At 36.6% G+C, this 21,673-nt stretch overlaps 1 protein-coding gene across 1 annotated transcript; it reads left to right on the forward strand.

The window, feature by feature from the left end:
• Window positions 1-491: 491 nt before the first annotated feature.
• On the forward strand, window positions 492-21,430 carry LOC104627051 (N-alpha-acetyltransferase 16, NatA auxiliary subunit-like; the record flags this gene model as incomplete). The annotated part of the gene is made up of 9 exons (XM_010295146.1): window positions 492-671; window positions 3,025-3,061; window positions 3,670-3,779; window positions 5,939-6,043; window positions 10,062-10,219; window positions 11,308-11,442; window positions 17,372-17,525; window positions 19,067-19,186; window positions 21,335-21,430. Coding segments are annotated over 9 exons (1,095 nt in total), but the record flags the coding sequence as incomplete, so codon positions are not given.
• Between the last annotated feature and the right edge of the window lie 243 nt (window positions 21,431-21,673).

Consider the following 21,673-nt stretch of genomic DNA (forward strand, 5'->3'; position numbering starts at 1 on the left):
AGAATCTTTGAGTTGGAAGGGACCTGTTAAGGTTATGTAGTCCAACCCCCCTGTAATGAGCAGGTACATCTTCAACTAGATCAGGTTGCTCAGAGTCCCATCCAACCTGACCTTGAATGTTTCTGGGGATCTATGGGGCATCTACCACCTCTCTGGGCAACCTGCTCCAGGGTTTTACCACCCTCATTGGGAAAAATTTCTTTCTTATGTCCGATCTAAATCTACCTTTCAGCTTAAAACCATTACCCCTTGTCCTATCACAACAAGCCCTGCTAAAAAGTGTCCCCCTTTCATATCTGTGATTCTGGTGATATTTAGTAGTGCAAGGGGGTTTTGTCTCTAAAAAAAGACAGCAGGATGCAAAAAATAGATCAGAATTTGTGAATGGCAGTTCCCTAACTAGAAGCAGCCAAGCACTATAATACAGCATTGAAGTCTTCTCTTGCTCTACACTGTTGTATCCTTGTTACTAGTATTTTTTACCTTTACAGTTCATAGTTACTTCCTAGAAGCTGTGCCATTTGACCTCTGTGTAGAGGCACTTGATACTTACCTGAAAGTGCATAAAATGATGTATGTCTTAATTGTATGGCAAAGTCTACAAGTAGATTATATCTTTGACTTTGTGTTGAAAAGGGGAATAAACCAGGATGAGATGTTTGCTGGAGGAGGTAACATCATTTCAGGAACATCTGGTAGCAGGAGTTCTGGATAACGTTTTGGCCTTGCCAAAATCTCCCTTTGAGGTTTCAGGCATGTAAACGTTCGTGATTTGGCCTTAGTTTTAGCAGGAAATTATTGCTGTAAAAGGGTGATGGGGAGCCTCACATCAAGCACAACAGATAAGGCTGTTTTTAAAAAAAAAAAAAACAAAACACAAACCAACCCCCCAACACCAAAAAAAAACCCAAAACCAGTGTATTAGTGTGAGCTGTTAACATACCGAAGACTTAATGCAATGGGGGACATACTAATGAATAAATTTCAGCTATATTTGTCCTGATTTGTACAAAACCTGAATACCTATGGAGACGTCAGTTTTTTCAACTACTAAATTGCCATCAGTACTACAAACTGAGATGGTATCATATGTCATCAAACTCTGGTCTCCTGTATACAAGATACAGGTGGAGCTTGATGTATTCGTTCCGTTTTTGGACAGACAGAAACTTAAAAGCACTCCACTCACAATGTCTGGATGTTTTAAAGCTCTAGGCTTATGTAACTGAATCTGTAAGCCTTTCAGTATATCTATATATGTTGATATAAGAATAAAGTAATTGTTATTGCTGAGCGAAGTTCTTTTTCTCTTATATTGGTATACATTTAAGCCAATGTATTGTATAAACACATGCCTTATTTGTGAATTTATATATGTATTTGGAGGGAGTGGGGCTGGGAAGTCACCTTTTGACTAACCAGCGAGGCTTGTCCCATAAGCAGTGGAACTGCATGAAGTTGCATTTCGTACTGATCCATTGTGTTTCTGTAGTTGACCTCTCTTTTGTCTAGTAACTAGCAGCTGGGTAAGAAATGCTGTAGTTTGTGTCTGGTTTTGAGCTAACCTGTTCATTGACAAGCACAAGTATGCTGCTTGTCTATCAGTATGCCGAACAACTGTGAATGTTGAACTTGTGCTTCTTTCTTGGAGAGCATTAATTTCTCTCTTCCATCCATCTGTTGGCTTTTGGAAAATGTGATCTTGTTTTTCCTCCAAAAATCTCAAATTTCTGTATAATTATCTTAAGTTCAGTTCTTATTCTAGGCCTGAGACTGCGCTCTATAGGATAAAAATATCAGAACAAGGGTAATAGGTATGATTTCCTCAAGTAGTTAATCTATTTTAAGTGCACGCTTGATTCAAATAGCTTCTGTTCTATGGTTAAGCATTGCTGTATATTTGGAGTTTCACTAATCGTTGCAAGAGTTGTAGAATTGTGGATGAATGTTTGCTATTCTGTTACTTTTTCAGACATACCTGAATAAATTTAGAAAGTATACTTAGAGCATTGTTGGTATTTTCTTATCATTCTTTAAAAATGGTCGTAGGCATCTTATGGTAAGAAAGAAAAAATAGATAAATGGGAGGATTTTACTTTCCCCTAGAGGGGACTCCCAAGTTTTGCTGAAGCCTGAGTTATTTCAGGTAAAGATGTGGTAACTAGTTCTCAATTTAAAATTCTCAAAGCTTTTTCATTACTGCTAGTTAAGTGTTAATTGCCATACTATAACTATTGCCTCTCATGGGAACTCCCTGGCCATCCTGCCAGAAGTCAGCCAGGCAGAGCAACCTGAGCTAATACCAAGGTTAGCTCTCCGTTGTTTTAAGGGGTTATTTAGGTGACCTCCAAAGGTTCCTGCAGACCTAAATTATTCTATGATTTAGGCTCTACTTAATTATGGTTAACAGAAAATGTCTTGAGTTTCAGGCAACAAAGACTTAAAAACTGTCTGCAGTTAAGGTCTTTCCCCCAGGTTGGAGGAGGACCTGTGTTTTGGCACCTTAGCCAATTACCCAAAAGTGAGCATAGGCACATTTCTGTATTGCTTGTACCTTGAAGCAGTATGATGATATATTATGACTGCAAAGGAGTTACTACACTCTGCATTAATTTAACATAGATTTTTACCTCTGTCCTGGAAGATTGATGGAGTGGGAGTGATCTATGAGAGACAGTTAAAGTACTCGAGCACATACCTGAAATGATGCAGTTTCTCCTGAGAATAGCTGTCTCAATTACAGTACTAAGGGCAGTACACCTTATTAACTGAAAATGGTGCCAAGTTAAGCGTGGTTTAGTTTTCTTCAAGTTACAAAGCTTAAATGACCATAAATAATCTTCATGCTTACTGATAAAAGCATGCCTTTAACTGACTTGTGAATTTGTTTTAAAGTAATCAACTGTAGTGATTGATTTAAATTACTAAGACCTTACTGACTTAGTAACATCAGGTAATATTTTTCAAAAGAAGAAAAGGGACCCAGATTCATGTTTTGTGTTTTTTTTCCTTGTGTTCCTGCAGTTGAACCACATTGCTTGCCAGTTTACCTAGTGATTAGGTAAATGGTACCCTAAATAAATCTAAAAGTAGCCCTTAGCTGTACTATTGCAGCTAGAAATTAGTTTTTTTTTTTTTAATAACCAGGTATGTTCTCTCTCCCTGGATATCTACACAGAGATTTTTGAGGTTATGATAGGTCTATCCTACTTCATCGTTTTTCTCTTCCTCCCAAAAGTCTACATGAGCAGCAAGGAAAGTCTTCTGTCTGAGATTTCTTACTCTGGGAGGTCACTAGCCTAGGGAAATGGGATGTTGAAAGGAGTGCCTAGACCCTTTAAAACTAACTCTTCTCAAAAGTTCTGTTGACTCAAGATTTCTAACTTGGCGCTCTGTTTTAAGAATTTCTGAATTGAAGTAGATGTTCCTACTTGCCTTTCCTATTTCTGTTAAAAAAGAATTACTAACTTCTAAAAAGGACACCATGAGGTAGAGCACTGACTGCATGTAAATGAAGGCAAATACTGTTCTGAATGCTGAAAAAAGGCAATGTGATATGAATAGTCATACTGAACTAGAGTTTGTTAGTGATGGGATTAACCATACCTTAATGAAAGAACTACTGCATTTATAATATGTTAAGGTACTCTGCTTTTAAATGCATTTCAGTGATTGTATTCCACCTCTTTTCCAGAAATGTTACGAACAAAAGCAGTACAAAAATGGACTCAAGTTCTGCAAGATGATCCTCTCAAACCCAAAATTCGCTGAACATGGAGGTAACTGCAGACTCAAAGATATTTTTTCTCCTGTTGTGAGCTTGAATGTGTAATCAGTCCATTCCATACTATTGGGCAAGGAGCCTGTTGTTGAGTATGATTCTGTTCTTGTGACTGCAAAGTTACTCTGGATTTTCAGTCTTTGTGCATTCAGACCAAGTTTCCACCCTAGCCAAGTCAAACACACTTGTGCAGTGCAATGATGATGATCAAAATGTATGGTGAAAGCACACTTTAGTGAAGCTTCTGAGTAAGTTGCCTTTCTAGGTTCCTGGGTCAGAATTCTAGAGTGGGGTTTTATTACACTCCTATCTAATAGCAAGCCTAGGCTTTTATTGAATATTACATAAAGATATTCTGCTAAATTAATTTAAAATCTTGTGGTTTAAGTTCATACTCTTAAATTTTCTGTATTGCATATCAAATTTCTACTTAAAAGGAGCAAAGTTAAGTTTAATACTGTTGCTGCGAAGACTTGAAGCTAAAGACAGAATCTGGAGATCCTGTTCTGATAAATATTGCAGGAAACGGAACAGCAAAATGTTGCTTCTATACATCTGTCAGAACTTGAGAACAAGAAGATACTCTACTCTTACTATATTACAGGGTTTCTGTTGCATGGTTCAGCCAATCTTTCCTTCTGATACGGTGACTTTTTCTTGTTTGTCTGCTTTGTTGAAGCAACCTAATACTGAGTGTGCATGTACTTCATGCTTCCATCAGTGTCTTCTGTTTCTTTGTCTTCAGTACTTCCTCAGAGATTAAAAGTACAGTTTTCTTATAGCTTCAAATGTAGGGGCTTGTCCAGTTCTGACATAATACATTTGTCTCTGATACTTGTGTTTTTGTAACATCTCAGTATATGTCTCTGTCTTTTCTGCCTTGCTGCCTCTTAAACTTTTCCAGGACAACTTGCTGCCTTGGCAGTCCAGATACTACTTGGGCTCTGAGCCACTAATGGCTTTGAAGCTTGGGACCAAAGCCTGGAATGAACAGCTGAGACAGAACTAAGCCAGTGAAATGATCTGATGGGAAGCTGCACTGTTGTCACACTTAGCTTCAGAGACAAGGAATTTGAAAAATTTAGTAAGAAAGTGTCAAACAGATGGATTGCTGTGGCTAGACAGTTATCTCCCTGGTGTGGGAAGGTAGGAGTAGCTTGCCCTCCTTCCTACAGTGGGGATATTCTTTTTCAAGCTTCCTAGTATTATTGGGAAAGTATCATTCTAGCTTCCTCTGTTCTTACAGTGTGGATGTAGGGCAACTTAAAACAAAAACCTGGGCTTGTTTTGGGTCATCATTCAATTCAGGTATACTTTTGTATAAAAGGCTGTTAAACAGGTCTATCAAGCTTCAAACTGCTGTTACGGCTGACCTTGAGATGATGGGCTCTTGCCATTAACACTGGGGGAGAATGTTGCAAGTGGAGGAAAACCAGGGTACTGTGGTGAAAATTTGACTAATCTGGCAGGGGCCAAAACTAAGTGGTCTCTTATTTAGCAAAAAAAAAAAAGTATTAATCTGGAACAGCTTTCAGGCATAGTGCACGCATTACATGCAACTTCTTTCCCACAGTGTTACATGAAGAATGGGGAAAGAAGAGGAGTAATAGTCATACCAATGTATTATTTGGAATCTGTGTGTCTCAGAATGTTGATTAAAATGCTACTACTTTGAGAAGGTCTTTTACCGTCAAAATATTGTAGTAGGAAATATGGTCCTTTTAACTAATGCTTTGTAAGCAACCTGTAATAGTGGACCTGACTGACAGAGATCCGTTTCTTATGCTATGGAACAACCTAATGAATTTTTTCTTGTTCTGCCTACATGGAACTTTAACACACATTGAGAAACTCTCTAAAATTGGTTTTGTTTATTGTTAACTCCCTTAAAGCCAGTTAAACCTATTTTTTAATTAATAAAGTTTGTGTTGTCTGTGTTCATCACATCTGTGTGGTGCTCTGCAGTGGGCTTTTTAAGACCAATTTCAAGAAGGGAAATGCTTCCATGTAACAGTCTTCAGCTGTGCTAGCCTGCTATCCTGATCTAAATTTATCATTTAATGGGGAGCTTCGCTGTGTAAGAACTTCAAAGGATATCTGCACTGTGGAACTGGCATATGGGAAGTCAGAAACATAAGTATATGATATTTCTTACAGAGACGCTTGCGATGAAAGGACTGACCTTGAACTGCTTAGGGAAGAAGGAAGAAGCATATGAATTTGTTCGTAAAGGACTTCGCAATGATGTAAAGAGTCATGTCTGTATCCTTTGTAATAAAAAACCTGATGTTTTTTCTATGAGTTCTCACTTCTGTGTGTATGATTCTGTTGCTACATCAGTACATACTTTTGAAGTCTGTAATGTAGTCTATATAAAAGCCTAAAATAGGTGTGTACAGTGAATATTAACTGGCAATCAAATACTTGAAATAAACTGTAGAAAGGAAAATGAAACCTTTTTAGAATCTTTAAGAAAAATGCCTTTTATATTTATTTCTTGGGAAAAGACCATCATAGATGTTTACTTTCTGCAGAGAATAGGTATGGCTTGTAAAATCTGGCCTTTTCTAAAGTTTTCTTCTCTTTTAAAAAGGTGTAAGAAATCCATTCTAGAGGTGGTCTAAAAATACCTGTTTTGCTGTTAAATTTTAGGCAATGGCTTGATGACTAATATGTTCTAAGCTTCTCTTCTAAAAGGTTACACCTGTGAAATACTTAACTACCCAAGAGCTCTGGGAGTGGCTGTCTTCTGTTTAAGCCACAGATAGGAGGCTACTTCAGATTTGCACAGAACGCCCTACTTGTTCTGTATGCATTTGAGTTGCATGTTAAAAGGCAAATTTGTCATGAAACATTTAAGTTTTTAACATTAAAAAAATAATCTTCCTTTAGTATCACAGGAGACACTTTCTGATGGCCATCTACTTACGACAAAGACTGTATACTGTTCCCATATTAAACATCCAGGGACCTTGAGGTTGGGAAAAACCTCTAAACGTATGGAGGTTATCAGAGTTACTAGAGGTATGCCATAGATCTTAGATGCTGAACATCTAAGGAATACCAAAGTAACTTTATATGTAAGAAATCTTGTACTTTAAATCAGGGAGCAAAATAGTCTGTGTGAGTTAGTGAAAAGTTTTGGGAATTCTGATTCCTAAGCAAAATTCCAGAGTGGGATTTATCAGTATCACTAATTCTTGTTTGCAGTTCATGCTCTTACAACTGTCTGGAAGACTTGCCTAGAAATGCTGGAGGGATCTGTGCCTTTTCAGATCTAATTTGGGGGGTAGGGTGGTCAAAGGGACCCTCTTCCTGGAGGAGTTTAAAAAAACATTGGACTTTTTTTGGTTATGCGTTTTAGTGGATTTTTATCACTTTCACTGACTCATTAAACTTGCTTTACCTTAAGACTACAAGGATTTTTGTTTTCTGAATTCTGAGAAAGTGTAAACTCATCTGAAGCCTGTTAGGCACAAATGTCTCTCTTTTTTTTTGAGCTGCATCCATAGAACTAGCTCTGACAAAGCAAGAAGTTCCAACTTCTGTATTCAAGTGTATTGTTGCAGCTCTACAGATAATCCCCTAGAATAATCTGTCTATACGGAATTACTTTTCTTGTGAGCACAAGCTAGCTGATACTGAATTAATTCCAGACTAGGCATCAGGTTTGTCATGGTACTTCCAGTTGTTATCTCTTGCTATTTCTTCAGAATTTACCAACTCTTTTACTATTACCACACTAAGAGCATCTGATGCACTATCATAATGTTGCTACCCAAATATCTGGGGTTCTAGCACATGGGGAGAATCAAGACTAGGAGAATATATATTCTAGCCCATGAGAAACTGAGATCTGAGGCTGAGCTTTTTAATAAAGGTTCCTTTTACATCTTTTGCAAAGGCTTGTGACTAGCCATGAAGTTCTGATAAAAACTGGAAGGCCTGGTGATCCTCAATGCTACCTTAGCAAAGCTTGGGCAGCTCTCTAAAATAGTGTTTACATTCCCTGTTTTATGTGAGCTTAATACCTGTAATTTGGTTGGGAGAGGGGGGTAGCTGGTAAAGTCACTTTGCTGCAGTAGCTGATACCGAAGAGGTGCAATACATCTATGTGTTCATATTTTCTTGTGGTAACATTTGAAGGTGCTTTTGGTGTGTTTTGTAATCTGTGGTTTTCAGAAAGCACCTGGTAGAGGATGTTTAAAATACAGCTGGTCACTTCAGTGTTCTGACTTGTTTAAGGAGGAGAAGACGACACTAGTTTTTCTGCTGTTGCCCATATTAAGGTGTGGGGGAAAATGGCCATTGTAAAATTGGTTAGAAATCCAGAAACTCTCTGGTCAAACTACAGACAAATTCTGACCTGTTTTAGGATATAACTTGAGTAATGATCTGGTCAGATCTACCCTTATTTCAATAACAAATATTTCAGGTAGTGGCACATTATACTTGAGGCACTGTGGGAACACATGCAAGACTGCCCAGAGCTGTCTAGTAGAATAAATTGGTGGCATCATGCATTACTGGCCTGTATCAGCTGTTAACATTTCTTATGCTTACTCTTGATTCCTGTACACACTTATTTCTGAGTGGTTTATGCTTTTCTTTACTTGATTGCTTCGTGAAGAGTATGATTTATGAATGATTAAGCCAGATGACCAATTGAATTGTCTAATTGCACTGTTAAAGTGCATGTGAGTTCTTTTGGACTGAATTGTCTTGCTCTAGGTGAGAATCTGATATATCAGTAGTTCTGAGGCAAGTAGGTGAAGATGCTGTATTTAATGTTGAACCATGTCCTGAATACTTGAACTCAAATAGGCAAGGCAGGATTTATAGAAAGCAGTAGCAGCATTAAACCAAGTGCTGTAACTGTATCCAAAATTGTTTCAGGCTCCTTTTCTATTTAGTTTTAAATCATCATGACAGCAATAGCAGCTCTCCTGGCAGTCTCAAGGATGCCTATGGAATTTTTGTGTCCTTCAGCTGTCTGAAATTAATTTGGTGTTCCTGTAGAAATGCAAAACAGGGTCTTTTGAGTATTAGAAGTTTTCTTCAGACTATTAATTCTCATGAGTCTTTCCTTTTGGCTGGAGTCATATCTTCTATTTTTGATAATTACAAACCTGCTTTGTGTCTTCATATCTAGACCTTACTTCAGCACATCAGTTTTTCTTAGAGGGAACTTATAGTTGTTTCTTTGATTACTTTGACCACGTTAACCCGTTGAATTAATGTGCTTTCTCAACTTCTTGAGATGCAAAGTTTAGAAATGACTGCCTTTGGAGGGAACAGTTGGCTTCTGTTACAATTCGATAGCATAAGAATTCTTAAATATTTTGGTTATTAGCACTACGTGTTATTTGTGCCATCTTAGTTGAAAGCAGGTGAAGGATGTGTATACTTCTCTCCAAGATTTGCTGTGCTTTGCTGCTTCAGGGGCACATGGGAGAGCTTCCTGAGAACTTCTGAGCCACTTCTAATTTGAAAATCAAAGCGAGTTCAGATTTACTATGTGGAAGATGTTGCCTCAGTGAGTTACTAGTAATCTTGAGTAGCAAAAGGTAGATGATGTCAAATAATATTTCTTTTAATATGAGTTTTGGAGACTGATGTAAACGCACACGGTGTAAGGCATTGCTATGATGTGTGTTGGTTTCGTGCTTTGAATTCAGAATCTTTCCAGGATAAAAAAGGATGCTTGTGAGAGAAAAGTCTATTGAAATGACATGCTACTGATGGAAATGAGAGATGCTGAGAGTGTGACAAAGACTTTTGATGCACAGAAATGCTAAAACTTCCTTTTGTCAATGAATAAAGTGTAGTTCTGTGTTTACTCCTTACTGTAAAATCTGGCAACTAATTGAGGTTACAGATAGGCAAGTGAGGAAAAGTAAGACTTGTACAACAATTGTATTAGAATGAGACACTTCTAGGCGTCAGAATTTTTACTGTAATTACAGTAGTATGTTTTAAGGTATACATCTCTAGAAATAACTTCTGGGTCTTGCGGAGTTTGCATCATTTAGTTTGTATAACAGTTTTTTGGCAGGGGTTACGGATGACTTAACAGAATTTTTTTAAATAAGGCTGTTTTGCTTATTTGGCAGCATTTAATACTTTGAAATGTGTTAGTAAAGTCTGGCTGCAGTAATCAAACTTAATTTATAAGGGTACTGATCTTCAAGGAAGATGTCAAGTTGTTTGGTTTGTAACACAAATGTGCTGCAGTTTTCTTCGTGAAAATTGTGAATGTGTCTTCCTTAACATGCATTAGGTTGGCATGTCTATGGTCTTTTGCAACGTTCTGACAAGAAATATGATGAAGCCATCAAGTGTTACCGGAATGCACTCAAACTAGATAAAGATAATCTACAGATCTTGAGAGATCTCTCTCTCTTGCAGATTCAGATGAGGGATTTAGAAGGATACAGAGTAAGTATTCTCTTTGAATTCCACTTTATTGCTGTCTAGCATTCTGTCTTGTTATTCTATTCCATTATTAAGTATTAGTAGTAATCCTGTGGCTACTTGTTTTTGCTGTTTCAAAAGCTCTTGTTTAGGAAAGTGTGAAAATGTATTGCAGCAGAGCTCAACATAACATTGAGAACAGAACCAGAACTACAGTTATTCTGTACAATTTGACTTGTAGATCACTGTGTAAAACTAGTTCTCAACTCATTTTTCGCTAAAATAACAAAAATAAAAAGGATAAGACTTAAAGCTTAACAAGTAGGAATGCTTACAGTGCTATTGTGAAGTATTGCAAATGATGTTTTGGGTGCATATACTGAAGGTGTTTTTTGTGAGAAATACACTATCATGTTTCTTTGGAGTATGTGGGAAACTTGCCTCATGATGACTGATTTTGTGAACCCCTATACTGATCTTTATCATAAATAAAACCTTAACATTTGTTTAAAAACAGAATTAGTGGCTTCAAAATGACTAAACTTATGTGGCTGTGAAAGGGAAAAGTCCTGCTCCTCTTCTGTCCCCCATTTCATGTGAAGTAGGGAATAACTGACTTAGGGATATGATTTGACTCAGGAAGGGGGTCTGAGAAGCACTGCAGCATGTCATGGTGTATATATATACACAGCAGTGGAAGTAAGAGGACCTTGTGCCTGGGCACGAGGAGAGTGGGACTGCTCTTTCAGTGGCAGTGAGCTTATGCTTTCTAATGGAAACCCATCTTGGTGACTTAAAAGATTTATCTTTGGAAATAATTTAGGCCCTTAAGGGGTGCTTTTGAAAATGACATGTCTTGAGTCCTGACAAATAGATTTTATGCGTTGTGCCATGACTTCTGTATCTAGAATTTCTATATCTAGAATGTAGCCCACAGATTTGAGATGGAAACATGCTGCTTTTCCACATGCTGTTAGAATTTCAAAAATTGCCTAGGGCTTCTAAAAGACTTTTTAAAATATTAGCTGTACTGGTGATAAATAGTTATTAAAGGTGTAGTAAGTCTTTTTTAACATCTCTGTTATTTTTAAATTGCTTTTCTTCTACTGAAGGAGACAAGATACCAGCTGCTTCAGCTGCGCCCCACACAACGGGCTTCCTGGATTGGATATGCCATTGCATACCACTTACTAAAAGATTATGATATGGCCTTAAAACTACTTGAAGAGTTTAGGAAAACCCAACAGGTAAGACTTCCTATTCTGGAAAGAGAAGACTTTCTGTATGAGAGACAGAATCTGAGGAATTAGTTCTTCGTAATGAGGAACCAGTTAAGAATTCGGAAGAAACTTGTTTCTTGTGGAGCTTTCTGCTTTGGTCAGAAAGATTTCCAGGAGCTTAGCAGCTGATGCAAATTATACAGGAATCCTTTTTCCCCTTCCAATAGTAACTTCCCGTTAAGGTTGAAGATATAAGGGTAGACTGATGTGGAATAACTGAGTAACTCAATGTTTATGGGGCTTGTAGCTAAAGAAAACCTGTGATCTTGTCCCTTTACAGTAGGTAAAACTCAGAAAATACGGTTTAGTGTTGGATGTGCTCATTTGCCCTTTCTTCTGCCATAGCCTGGATGCCATTACATGCCTACAAAGAATGTGAAGAAACTTTTCATTGCTTTGTATGCATCTATATATTATGCACTTAAAATCAGTGCTTGGTGTCAAAGTAACATGAAAACATAGCTGAAAATTCTTTGTTTGAGAAGATTTGGTGTTACTGAAACTTCGAATAAATCAAATGATACAATGCTAAAATTACAGAGTATAACCTTTTTTGAGAGAGAGAATTCCCTTGTTTTGTTATTGGTAACACTGAACTATGAGGTCTGAATTAACAGAACAGAGTGCATGTGATGATTATTCTGTAACATGGAAAGAAAAGCTGTGTTTATAGATCCATTCAGTTTGGGAGGCATGCTGGAAGTACCATGTGCAGATACTAAGATACTACCTGACCTATAGGTGATGATTTTTTTTTCAAACCAAAACCTTGTATCCTTTGAGAACTGCATTTTAGATCTTAATACAGCCGGAATGGGACTAACTGTAAGAAAGGAAATTAGTAATTGCTAGGAGGCATCAGTGTTTGTGTCTTGATTGTCATGGTCAAACAAAGGATGTTGCAAGCCAGCTGTATATATAGCTTGATATTTCAAGAGAGTTGTATCTTCGGTGTTCAATAAAAACTGAAAACAGTAAGTTTAAATGAAAGCTCATCTTCTATGAACATTTGACAGCAAAAAAGTCATGGTTCTCAAATGAGTCAGCAGAGCCCAGTCTGAGTTCAGTGTTGAAATGACTTTGAATTATAATAGAGGGGAAAACTGCAAATCAAGTGTAAGGTTGTGTGTAAACATGCTTGTTTGAGGGCAGTAATGATATGCTCTTCAGTCTAGTGACTAAGCCAGATTTAAATATCATCTGCCATAGATGAACATACTAAATCAGTTGAGTCTGAGCAAGTTAAGACAACCTTAAATCTCACCATAAAACAAAGAAATGCTGAGAAGATCTCAAACTCTGATGCCATTTTTCAGTAAAACTGGAAATATTTGGGAAATGTCCATATATAGGAAAATGGTTTATACCTCAAGAATGAGCTGTTTAACTGTTGATTAACATAATACCAGTCACAGGCAAATGGTGGAAAAGCTGGCTAAGCATCGAAGGACAGTAATATGCCACAAATGTTGGACAAGATGAGTTTATAGAAAATCAGTTGTGTCAAGCCTTTCTTCTTTTTTGAGATCGGTAGAGACAGTTAGGTGGTATATTGTGTTTTCTCCCTCGAAACACTAAAAGTAAGGATGACCATATTAGTTACCTTTCTCTTGCAAATAGAGAGTCTTGTGCTCTGCAGTGCTAGCTCCCTGAGGAGAGCAGGCCCATGCAGAGCCCCAACCACTGGAAGAGAGAATCAATGTGTTGGGTCCAGAACAGTCAGGAGAACTCAAGCAAACTCACTGCTCAATTTCACTATGCTCTGGTTCTTCCATAGTAGTCCCCAAATGTACTGTTTGTGCAGTCTCTGGATATTTAACAGTCCTGCACTTAAAATAGTTGAGTTCAGGATGCTCCCTTGATCTTTGAGGAGGTACACTTCTCTGCTTACTTTACTTTCCAAATCGCTCCTCTTGCCTCGTAGTTTGTACATACTCCAACTCAATAGATGAACTCTTGTGACTGACTTGATAGAATATTGCATGTGACTGACAAAAGGATGATGTTGTTCAAGGCTTAAAATGACGGTTCAAAAACCATTAAGTTTCCAAATCACTAGTGAATGGGAGTCTTCAAGAAACTGATGTTTTTGAGGAATTTTATGGCTATCTGTATTAGGCTTGATACTGTTTACCATTATCTTTAATGAATAAAGAAGTAAATGTAACATGCTATGTAAAATGCTGCTATCATAATAATTGGTAAATAATGGTGATGTAGAGCGATCATATTCATTTACTTGGATTACTCAGGCAGCTGTGTCCATTCAGATGTGAATTAACATATCCAAAACCAAGCAGTAAGACTAAGAAAAAGATCAAGGAACTGTCATTTTAGTGATTGTAGGTGAGTACGCTAGTATCTAGCTTGTATCTAGCTAAAAGTAGTTGCTAAAACCAGCAGTCTGACTTTTTCCTGTGTGCTCCCACTGCTTCCTTGTGCAGCGCTGGTTGACTCGTGGAGGGCTGGTTCAGGAAGCCAAAGTGACAGAAAAATAATCACTCTTTTGAAGGATTGATTGGCTGAACTGAACAACTGTGAGGTGAGAGGGGAAGGAGGAAGGGGAATAATAGAGGGAAATGAACAGCCTTTGTTGATCCAGGCTGCAGTTAGATTGACTTAGCTTATTGTAAAATTGTCCCTTGGGGCAGATTGATGGGTGGAAAGCAGAAAACACCCTTATTTCTGAGAAGCAAGGATTTTCTCTATAGAGCACTGATTACTGAGAGATCAAGACTTAGTGATGACCCTGTTTTTAAAAAATTAGAAAATGAAAAGAACAATGTAGAAAGACAAGAGGACTAGATAAAATGCTAGTGAAGGGCAGAGATTGTTTACTGTAAGCAGAAAAAACCCTAGGGGATTCTAGTACAGTTTAGATACTGGTTTTGGGAAGAGTGATAGCTAGGAAGATTGCGTTGTGGGGAAAAATAAAGGAACAAGTAGTGTCAGGAAGTTAAGCAACAAATTCAAATGATAAATCACTTTTTATCACTGACAGTTTTATTCTAATGGCTAAGATATCATTGGAAATGGTGAATTTGCTGTCTCTTGGCATATCTAGATCAACACTTCCTGTCATCTGAAAGCTGTAAATTAGCCAGATGCACGATATTTCAGTCAAAAACAGGTTATGAGGTTGAATGCAGACATCACTGCAGGAAATATAACACCCTGTGCTGTCCAAGTTAAATCAAATTATTTAAGAGTCACTTCAGAATTTAGAACTTGGGAACCAAGTTGTAAAACAACTATGCAATTTGTTTTACTGTTGTATGTCCCATTTTTCCTTTCTTCTTTTCCAGAACAAAATTTTTATTCTTAATTTTTATTTTATTCCTAATTTCTGCATCAGGCCCACAATTACAGATATGGACAGAAAACCTCTGGAGTTTTGGGGGTCTGCTTTTAGGTATGTTTTGGCTGCATCTTGTCACATTCTTTCAGTGACAGTTACATTAGGACATCTACAGTTATAAAGCTGATTCTTTTTTTTTGGTCCAGGAGAGGAAGAAATTTATTCTGAAACAGCAGAATTAAGTTCAAGAGAAAGTTGGACATCTCATGTGCAAGAATCATAACACTTCTGGGGGGATGGAGGAGTAAAGATGTATTGTGCAGCAATAACAATGGTGTGGAAAAAACTTTTTATAGAATATCCAAGTCTTATATAGACAGTCTGATTATTCAGGCTAAGTACTGGGGTTATAAGCTGCTTGCCTTCTGATGAATTGCACGTTTAAATCATCATTAACCTGATGAGATTTCAAAATCTCTTTTAAAATACTTCTCTTAAAACCGCTTTTAAAAATGGCTTTTTAAATGGAGTGACATTACAGTATCTTTCTGGTGGATTTGCCCTATGTGTAAAAGGTAGTTTGTTTGATTTTTTTGGTTTTGACATTTTGTAATTTCTTTTGTTAGTCCTGCCAAGCCAGAAGAGCTATGAGAATGTTAATTGATACCTGTTTCTTGTCTTATATTTTAAGGGGTTTTTGGGGTAGTCTCTGTTCTAAAGGCCTAAAACCAACTCATGATGTAGCAAAAAGCTGTGCTACTTGTAGAATTTAGATGCGTATTGTATTGGAGAGGATGGTATTTTTATGGAGGAAGTGAAGGAGAAAGAACTAAACTGGTGCTCTGCAGTTTCAGTTCCGTGGTATTGCACTAAGGATAAGCAGGAAGATATGCTTAAACACGTAACCCCTGTTGCATGTGTCAATTTTGTGAAGCAGTTAAAAATGCTTTCCAGATAACAATGTGTTTAATTTGTAACTGCCAGTGTTTAATATGGATAAAAATTGAGCAAAGGTGGAAACAGAAATGGAATGGCAGATAGAGGAAATACACTTTAAGAAATGGATAGGATTTAATGCTACCTGCTGACTTTAGTATGTGCAAGGTCTAGTCTTATTCCATTAGCCATGACTTGCTATATGTTAGTTACTAAAAAGTACTTGAATACTGTTATTTCCAGCCCCAAAACTGATGTTCACTGTCAAATATACTCTTTACAGTATTTTATTTAGTTACTCTGTTTTTCAGGACATTTCTATCTAAGAGGGAAATCTTCTTTGTAAAAATGCACAGTACTATGAAATCTGCCTCTAAAAACTCACAATATGTAAAACAAATATTAAGTCTCAGAGTTGATCTGTGCTTAGGGGAATGGCTGTAATGAGTGCTTTAGGACAAGAGTCAATATGAATGTTAATTTCAAACAGTTCAATGTTTTGGGGGTTTTTTTTGTTCCTTAAATTACTTGGTTCTTTAAAGAAGACAGAAGAAAAGCTTTACTTAGGGAACAGAAAAGTAATAGGAAACTATTTGGTGACCAATGTAACTTCGAAGTATTGCTTGCTCAGGAAGAAACAAAGTATGTAGTGTCATGGGAAGGAAAATCATTAACATTCATCAAGCTTAACTGCTTCTTAACTTTTTACTATTTAAAAAATCATGTTTGACTGTGTCTTTCCTTTTACAATTTCTATTAAGGCAGTATATTTCACATAGTAAACTGTTGTGTAGATCTGCTGGGCATTGTCTGCAGACTTTTGTATTTGGTCTCCAAAATTTGTGCAATTTACTTGTAGTTGAAGTAGCTCCTGTGCATATTAGTGAAGAGCATTTAGTATGAAATAATTATTATTCTGGCAAGACTTTTCATTGCCTAAATCCACTTTAGGGAGTTATTCTTGGAAAGGAATACTTATACATGTCATTCTGTTTCAGTGGAACGGTGGATAACCCACTAGTTTTACTATAGCCTGCAGACAAAGTCCTAGGTATGCAACTGGCAGCAGACCTCAAAATAATTGTCTGTTGCTCGAAAACACTCTTTGCATGCTGGTGTGTTGTACTTTCTGGGGTATTGAAGTGTAGCACAGAGAACACTTGGTTAGAGAGAAATAGTGTAAGTTTCCTGTCTGAAAAATTCTAGTTGTCAAGCTATGGCCAGTATTTGGCTGGTTCATTGCTCTTGGAAATAGTTTGATCCAGAATTTTTGGTATGCTGAAAAAGTATTGTGATATCCCAGCAATCTGCTGCAGAACTTGTGGAGTACACAAGTCCTTCAGAAGGAGAAGATTACCAAGATTTTTGCAAATCTTATTGAATTATATGAGAGAAGACAAGCATTCTGGTTTTAATTAGCTTTTAATTAGCCACAGTGATAGTGAAAAAGTACAGGAATTCTTTTAAAACTCTTCTCTAATATAGGATATCCTGAATGAATGTAATTTGATTGCGAATAATGGGAGTTTTACACTTTGAATGTTTGGGTGGGTATGTAAGTAGACCGGATATATTCTGTAGCTTGAATCTTGTGTTCTGTAATATTGCATACAGTTGAGGTACAGGTAAATGTTAACTAACTTATTGCTTTTTTCCCCCCAGATTCCTCCTAATAAAATAGATTATGAATATAGTGAACTGATTTTATATCAAAATCAAGTGATGAGAGAGGCAGATCTATTTCAGGAGTCTTTAGAACATATAGAGACATATGAAAAGCAAATATGTGATAAATTAATAGTAGAAGAAATAAAAGGTAAGTCATTCTTCTTCCCTCAGCCATTTTTGTTCTAAACTTTTGCATTGGCTTTCAGATATGATAAAGCAGTAAAAAAAAACCCCACACATGTGAAATCTTTGATTTGAAACAATTACTGTGGGGAAAGTGGTATCACTATATTTACAACTTCATGCTCAAGTAACTTGACCTACCAAAGTGGATAGTGGATGCAGGTAGTATAAGCTGGCTTGATGCAGGAACAGAGGAGATCTTGGAGGTTTATTGGTGCATACTAAAGTAGCTTTCCATAAATCAGCTAATCTAGTATAACCCAGCCTGAATCTCATGAAGAATACTGTTTGTAGTACAGACACTGATTATATTCTTCCACTGAAGTATCAAATTCTTGTTTCCTTCTTAAGCTTTCTAGTGCACTTACTTGTCTTGATCTACTTAAGTGAATACTGAAGTTTATGGTTTTCATTAAACTCACGGTTGTTTTGTGGATATGAAGTACAAACACTGAGTTCTGAATACATGCAATTATATAGTGTAATAGCACGTATTCTTCAGCTGCTCCTTGCTTGCACAATTGTGATGGGTTGACCCTGGCCAGCAGGTAAGCCCCCACAGCTGCTGTCACTTCCCCCAGCCTCTCTTGTCAGGACAGGAGAGAGAATAGGAAGAGCAAAAGCAAGAAGACTCTTGTGTTGAGATAAAAGATATCTTAAGTGAAGGAGAGAGGAAGGAAAAGAAAACCAGGCCCCTAGTGATGCAAAGATAATCATTTGTCATCTCCCACAAGCAGACTGATGCTCAGCTGGTCTCCAAGCAATGGCCACCTGCCCAAACACTCCTTCCCCTCTATTTTTATTACTAAGCATAATGCTATATAGCATGAAATATCCCTTTTGGCCAGTTTGGGTCAGCTGTCCAGGTTGTGTCCACTCTGAACTTATTGTCCACCCTGGCCTGCTTGCCGGGTGGTACAGTGGAGCAAAAGAGAAAGCTTTGATGCTCTACAAGTACTGCTTAGCAGTAGCAAAAACACTGGTGTGCTACCAATGTTTAGTTACAGATCTCAAAACACAGCACTCTCTGGGCTGTTGTGAAAAAAATTAATCCCATGCAAGCCAGATCTGGTAGAACAATTTACTTAGTAGCAAACCAGTATGATTTAACTGGCTAAAAACTGGTTAGTTGATGTGAAAAATACAGGTGTAGTTAAATAATCAGCCTGGTAAGAAGTGACACAGTCATATGTTGGAGTCCTGGAAGGAGGAGTTGCTTGTTTCTTCAATAATTCTAATGGCTGTTTTAAATACTGGGATACAGACATACAAATAATCTCTTGTTTTCACAGGTGCTGAATGCTCCAAACTGTTTGAGCTATATATGTGTGATAGCTTCAAGTACCACTTGTAATACACAGTAAATGCCTTTGGAAAAATAAAGCCTCTTTTTAAGTATCTACATATGATTAAGCCCTATTTCATGTGTCTAATTTTGTAAACTTTACTCCCAGGCTCTCAGTGTTTTCTCATGTGATTCTCAGTTCTTTACTGCGTTGTTTTTAGGAGAGATGTTACTGAAGTTGGGAAGACTGAAAGAAGCTGGTGAAGTATACAAAGAGTTAATTGAGCGCAATGCAGAAAACTGGTATTATTATGAAGGCTTGGAAAAGGCCCTACAACCTAGTAAGTTAAGATACAGATACATTGAAAATATGTATGATATAAGATATACTTAAAACTCCTGTTTATGTTACTGTTTTAGACTAAAAAGCTTTACTTGGCAGATAATTATGTACTTTCTAATCTTGAATATATCGTTATATATATATAGTTGCGTTTATCCATTTTAAAAATGTTCACTGAAAAACTTGTATGCATGAAAATATCAACAGCAAGTCTTTCTCTTCTTGGAGCTAAAGGTGGCATTTGCTAATGTGCTCACACAAAGAACACTTCCTTGCAACACATGAACTTGGAAACCAAATTGCAATTAATTCCTATCTAGTAGTTGATTGTCAGACTACTGTCATCTACCACAACATAAAATTGTCATTCTGAAACTTGTTTAGGTGGTACCTCTTTCGATGGGCATGTGGAAATAGACTCAAATACCTATTTCAGGTGGCCTTTTAAAGATAAGCCATCTGAAAAAAAAAAAAAAATTTTTAAAGCTGACTGTTCTTTGGAGGAAAAGGTGATATATGTGATAATCTGTGTTATTCCACATTAGTGCTGTTCTGTCTTTCTAGGAAAATAGTTAATTATTTTTTTAAATTACAATAGTGCAACAATTTATACTATAGGAAGTGTTTTGCAGTGGTAACTTTCCCAAGTGTTTACCTCTACAGAGGAATGGTTGCCTTGTGTTTCATTGTTCACTAATTAGTGAAAGTTCTTACTGGAATTATTCTGATGACATCATAAATCATAAGCCCACAAGGATATGATTTGTAGATATTATGGCTGCATTGTATTTCTCAACCAACTTTCTTTTAGACAGTTTTACAGTTGGGTTTCATAAAATCTGTGAATACAGCTTGTGATTGGGAAATGGAAATTACTGCTTTTGTTATATTTATACAGAGAGTAGTATTGCCCTTTGAATGGTTTCCCTAGTGTACCTGTACAGTTGAAGATCATGGTTATTGTCTCGGAAAATAAATGACCCAAGAACATGATTATTCTGTTTGATATAATGAATATGTTAGTGAAAATGTGTAGTTCTTACCAAAGAACAAATCCAGTAGTTTATTTGACATATTAAAATCCTGTGTAGATTAAAACTGTACTAATTCATAAAACTAATAATGCTACTTTATTTTTTAGGTGGTCTTAGGACTATTTCCTCCCCCATGGTAAGTTCTGGAGCTCCAACTTGTGACTTCAATTAGGGCTTTTATATGCTTTAGTTCCAATCCAAACATTATTTTAGGATAACTCTTAGAACTGTACATCTCTTGGAGCCACTGGGTAACATATTCCCCCCCCTTCCCCAACATCTGAGCTCAGTGACAAGATAAATTGTTTTTCTTATGAAATGAAAACAGCTATATTTATTAAATATATGTTGTGTCATAGTCTCGATCTGTACATTTGATTTGATTTAAATTGCTCATCAATTTAAAAATATTTAAGCAAAATTGATCTTAATAATGTGAAAATGGCATTTCAAAGCAACAGATTAGTTTTGTTTAAGTTCTAACCACATTGGAGCTCCAAAGCATATTATGGGGGAAAGGGGAGGAGTGGGAAGATAACATTTAACAAAAATAAAGCTACTTAAACATTAAGGTATTAAGAATTCTGGTGCTCAGTGCTTACACTGGCAGTGTTGTGCCCTGTTTTTGCAGCCACCAGAGTACCTATAATAAAAGCATGCTTCTATAGTATGCTATTTGTATACCTGTGACTTAGAAATGTGATATATTTCTCTGGATTCTTTAAGTATGTCTGAAACAGATGCATAGTGAAAAACAGTTAATTGAAGCTATGAATGTCAAACTACTGTGTGAATGGGTCTGCACAGCATGTAACAAAGAAATGAAACTCTAGCACTGTATGATTGATAGTGCAAGATAGATGTTCTGTTTGCAGTTTATCCTTACAGTGATTAATTCCGGTAGTTGTGTATTGTACATACAGTGTGTTTCAATACACAGTTTTACACAGCAATGTTTATGATTAACTGGAGAAAATAGCTTGAAATGTTTAAAATGTTCCAAATCCAAACTGTGTAAGAAGTCTAGCTAAATTAACTCTCAACATTTAAAAACATCAGAAAAATAGTTTTTTCTCTCTGTTACTTACATCTATTATATTTACTGATAATAGGCACTTTAGAAGAGAGGCTTCAGATTTATGAAGAAGTTAGTAAAAGACATCCCAGAGCAGTTTCACCTAGAAGATTACCTTTAAACTTTGTTTCAGGTAACAAGTTGCATATCTGTTCTGTAATAGTTTTTTATTTGTTTTTTCCTTAAATTTTCATCAGGCTTTTTAATGTGCATTTAATACCTATTTGTACATGTACACAAATAAGATGTACATATTTCTCTTGGAATAGACAGAATTATTTGTTAAGTTTTAGGCATTGAAAAGGTTCATGTGGTCTAATATGGTGATATGAACTATGTAATTTTTATATTAAAGTTACAATACAAAATGGTATGT

Source organism: Phaethon lepturus, unplaced genomic scaffold, assembly GCF_000687285.1.
Source record: "Phaethon lepturus isolate BGI_N335 unplaced genomic scaffold, ASM68728v1 scaffold3939, whole genome shotgun sequence".
Classification (NCBI taxonomy): Eukaryota; Metazoa; Chordata; class Aves; order Phaethontiformes; family Phaethontidae; genus Phaethon; species Phaethon lepturus.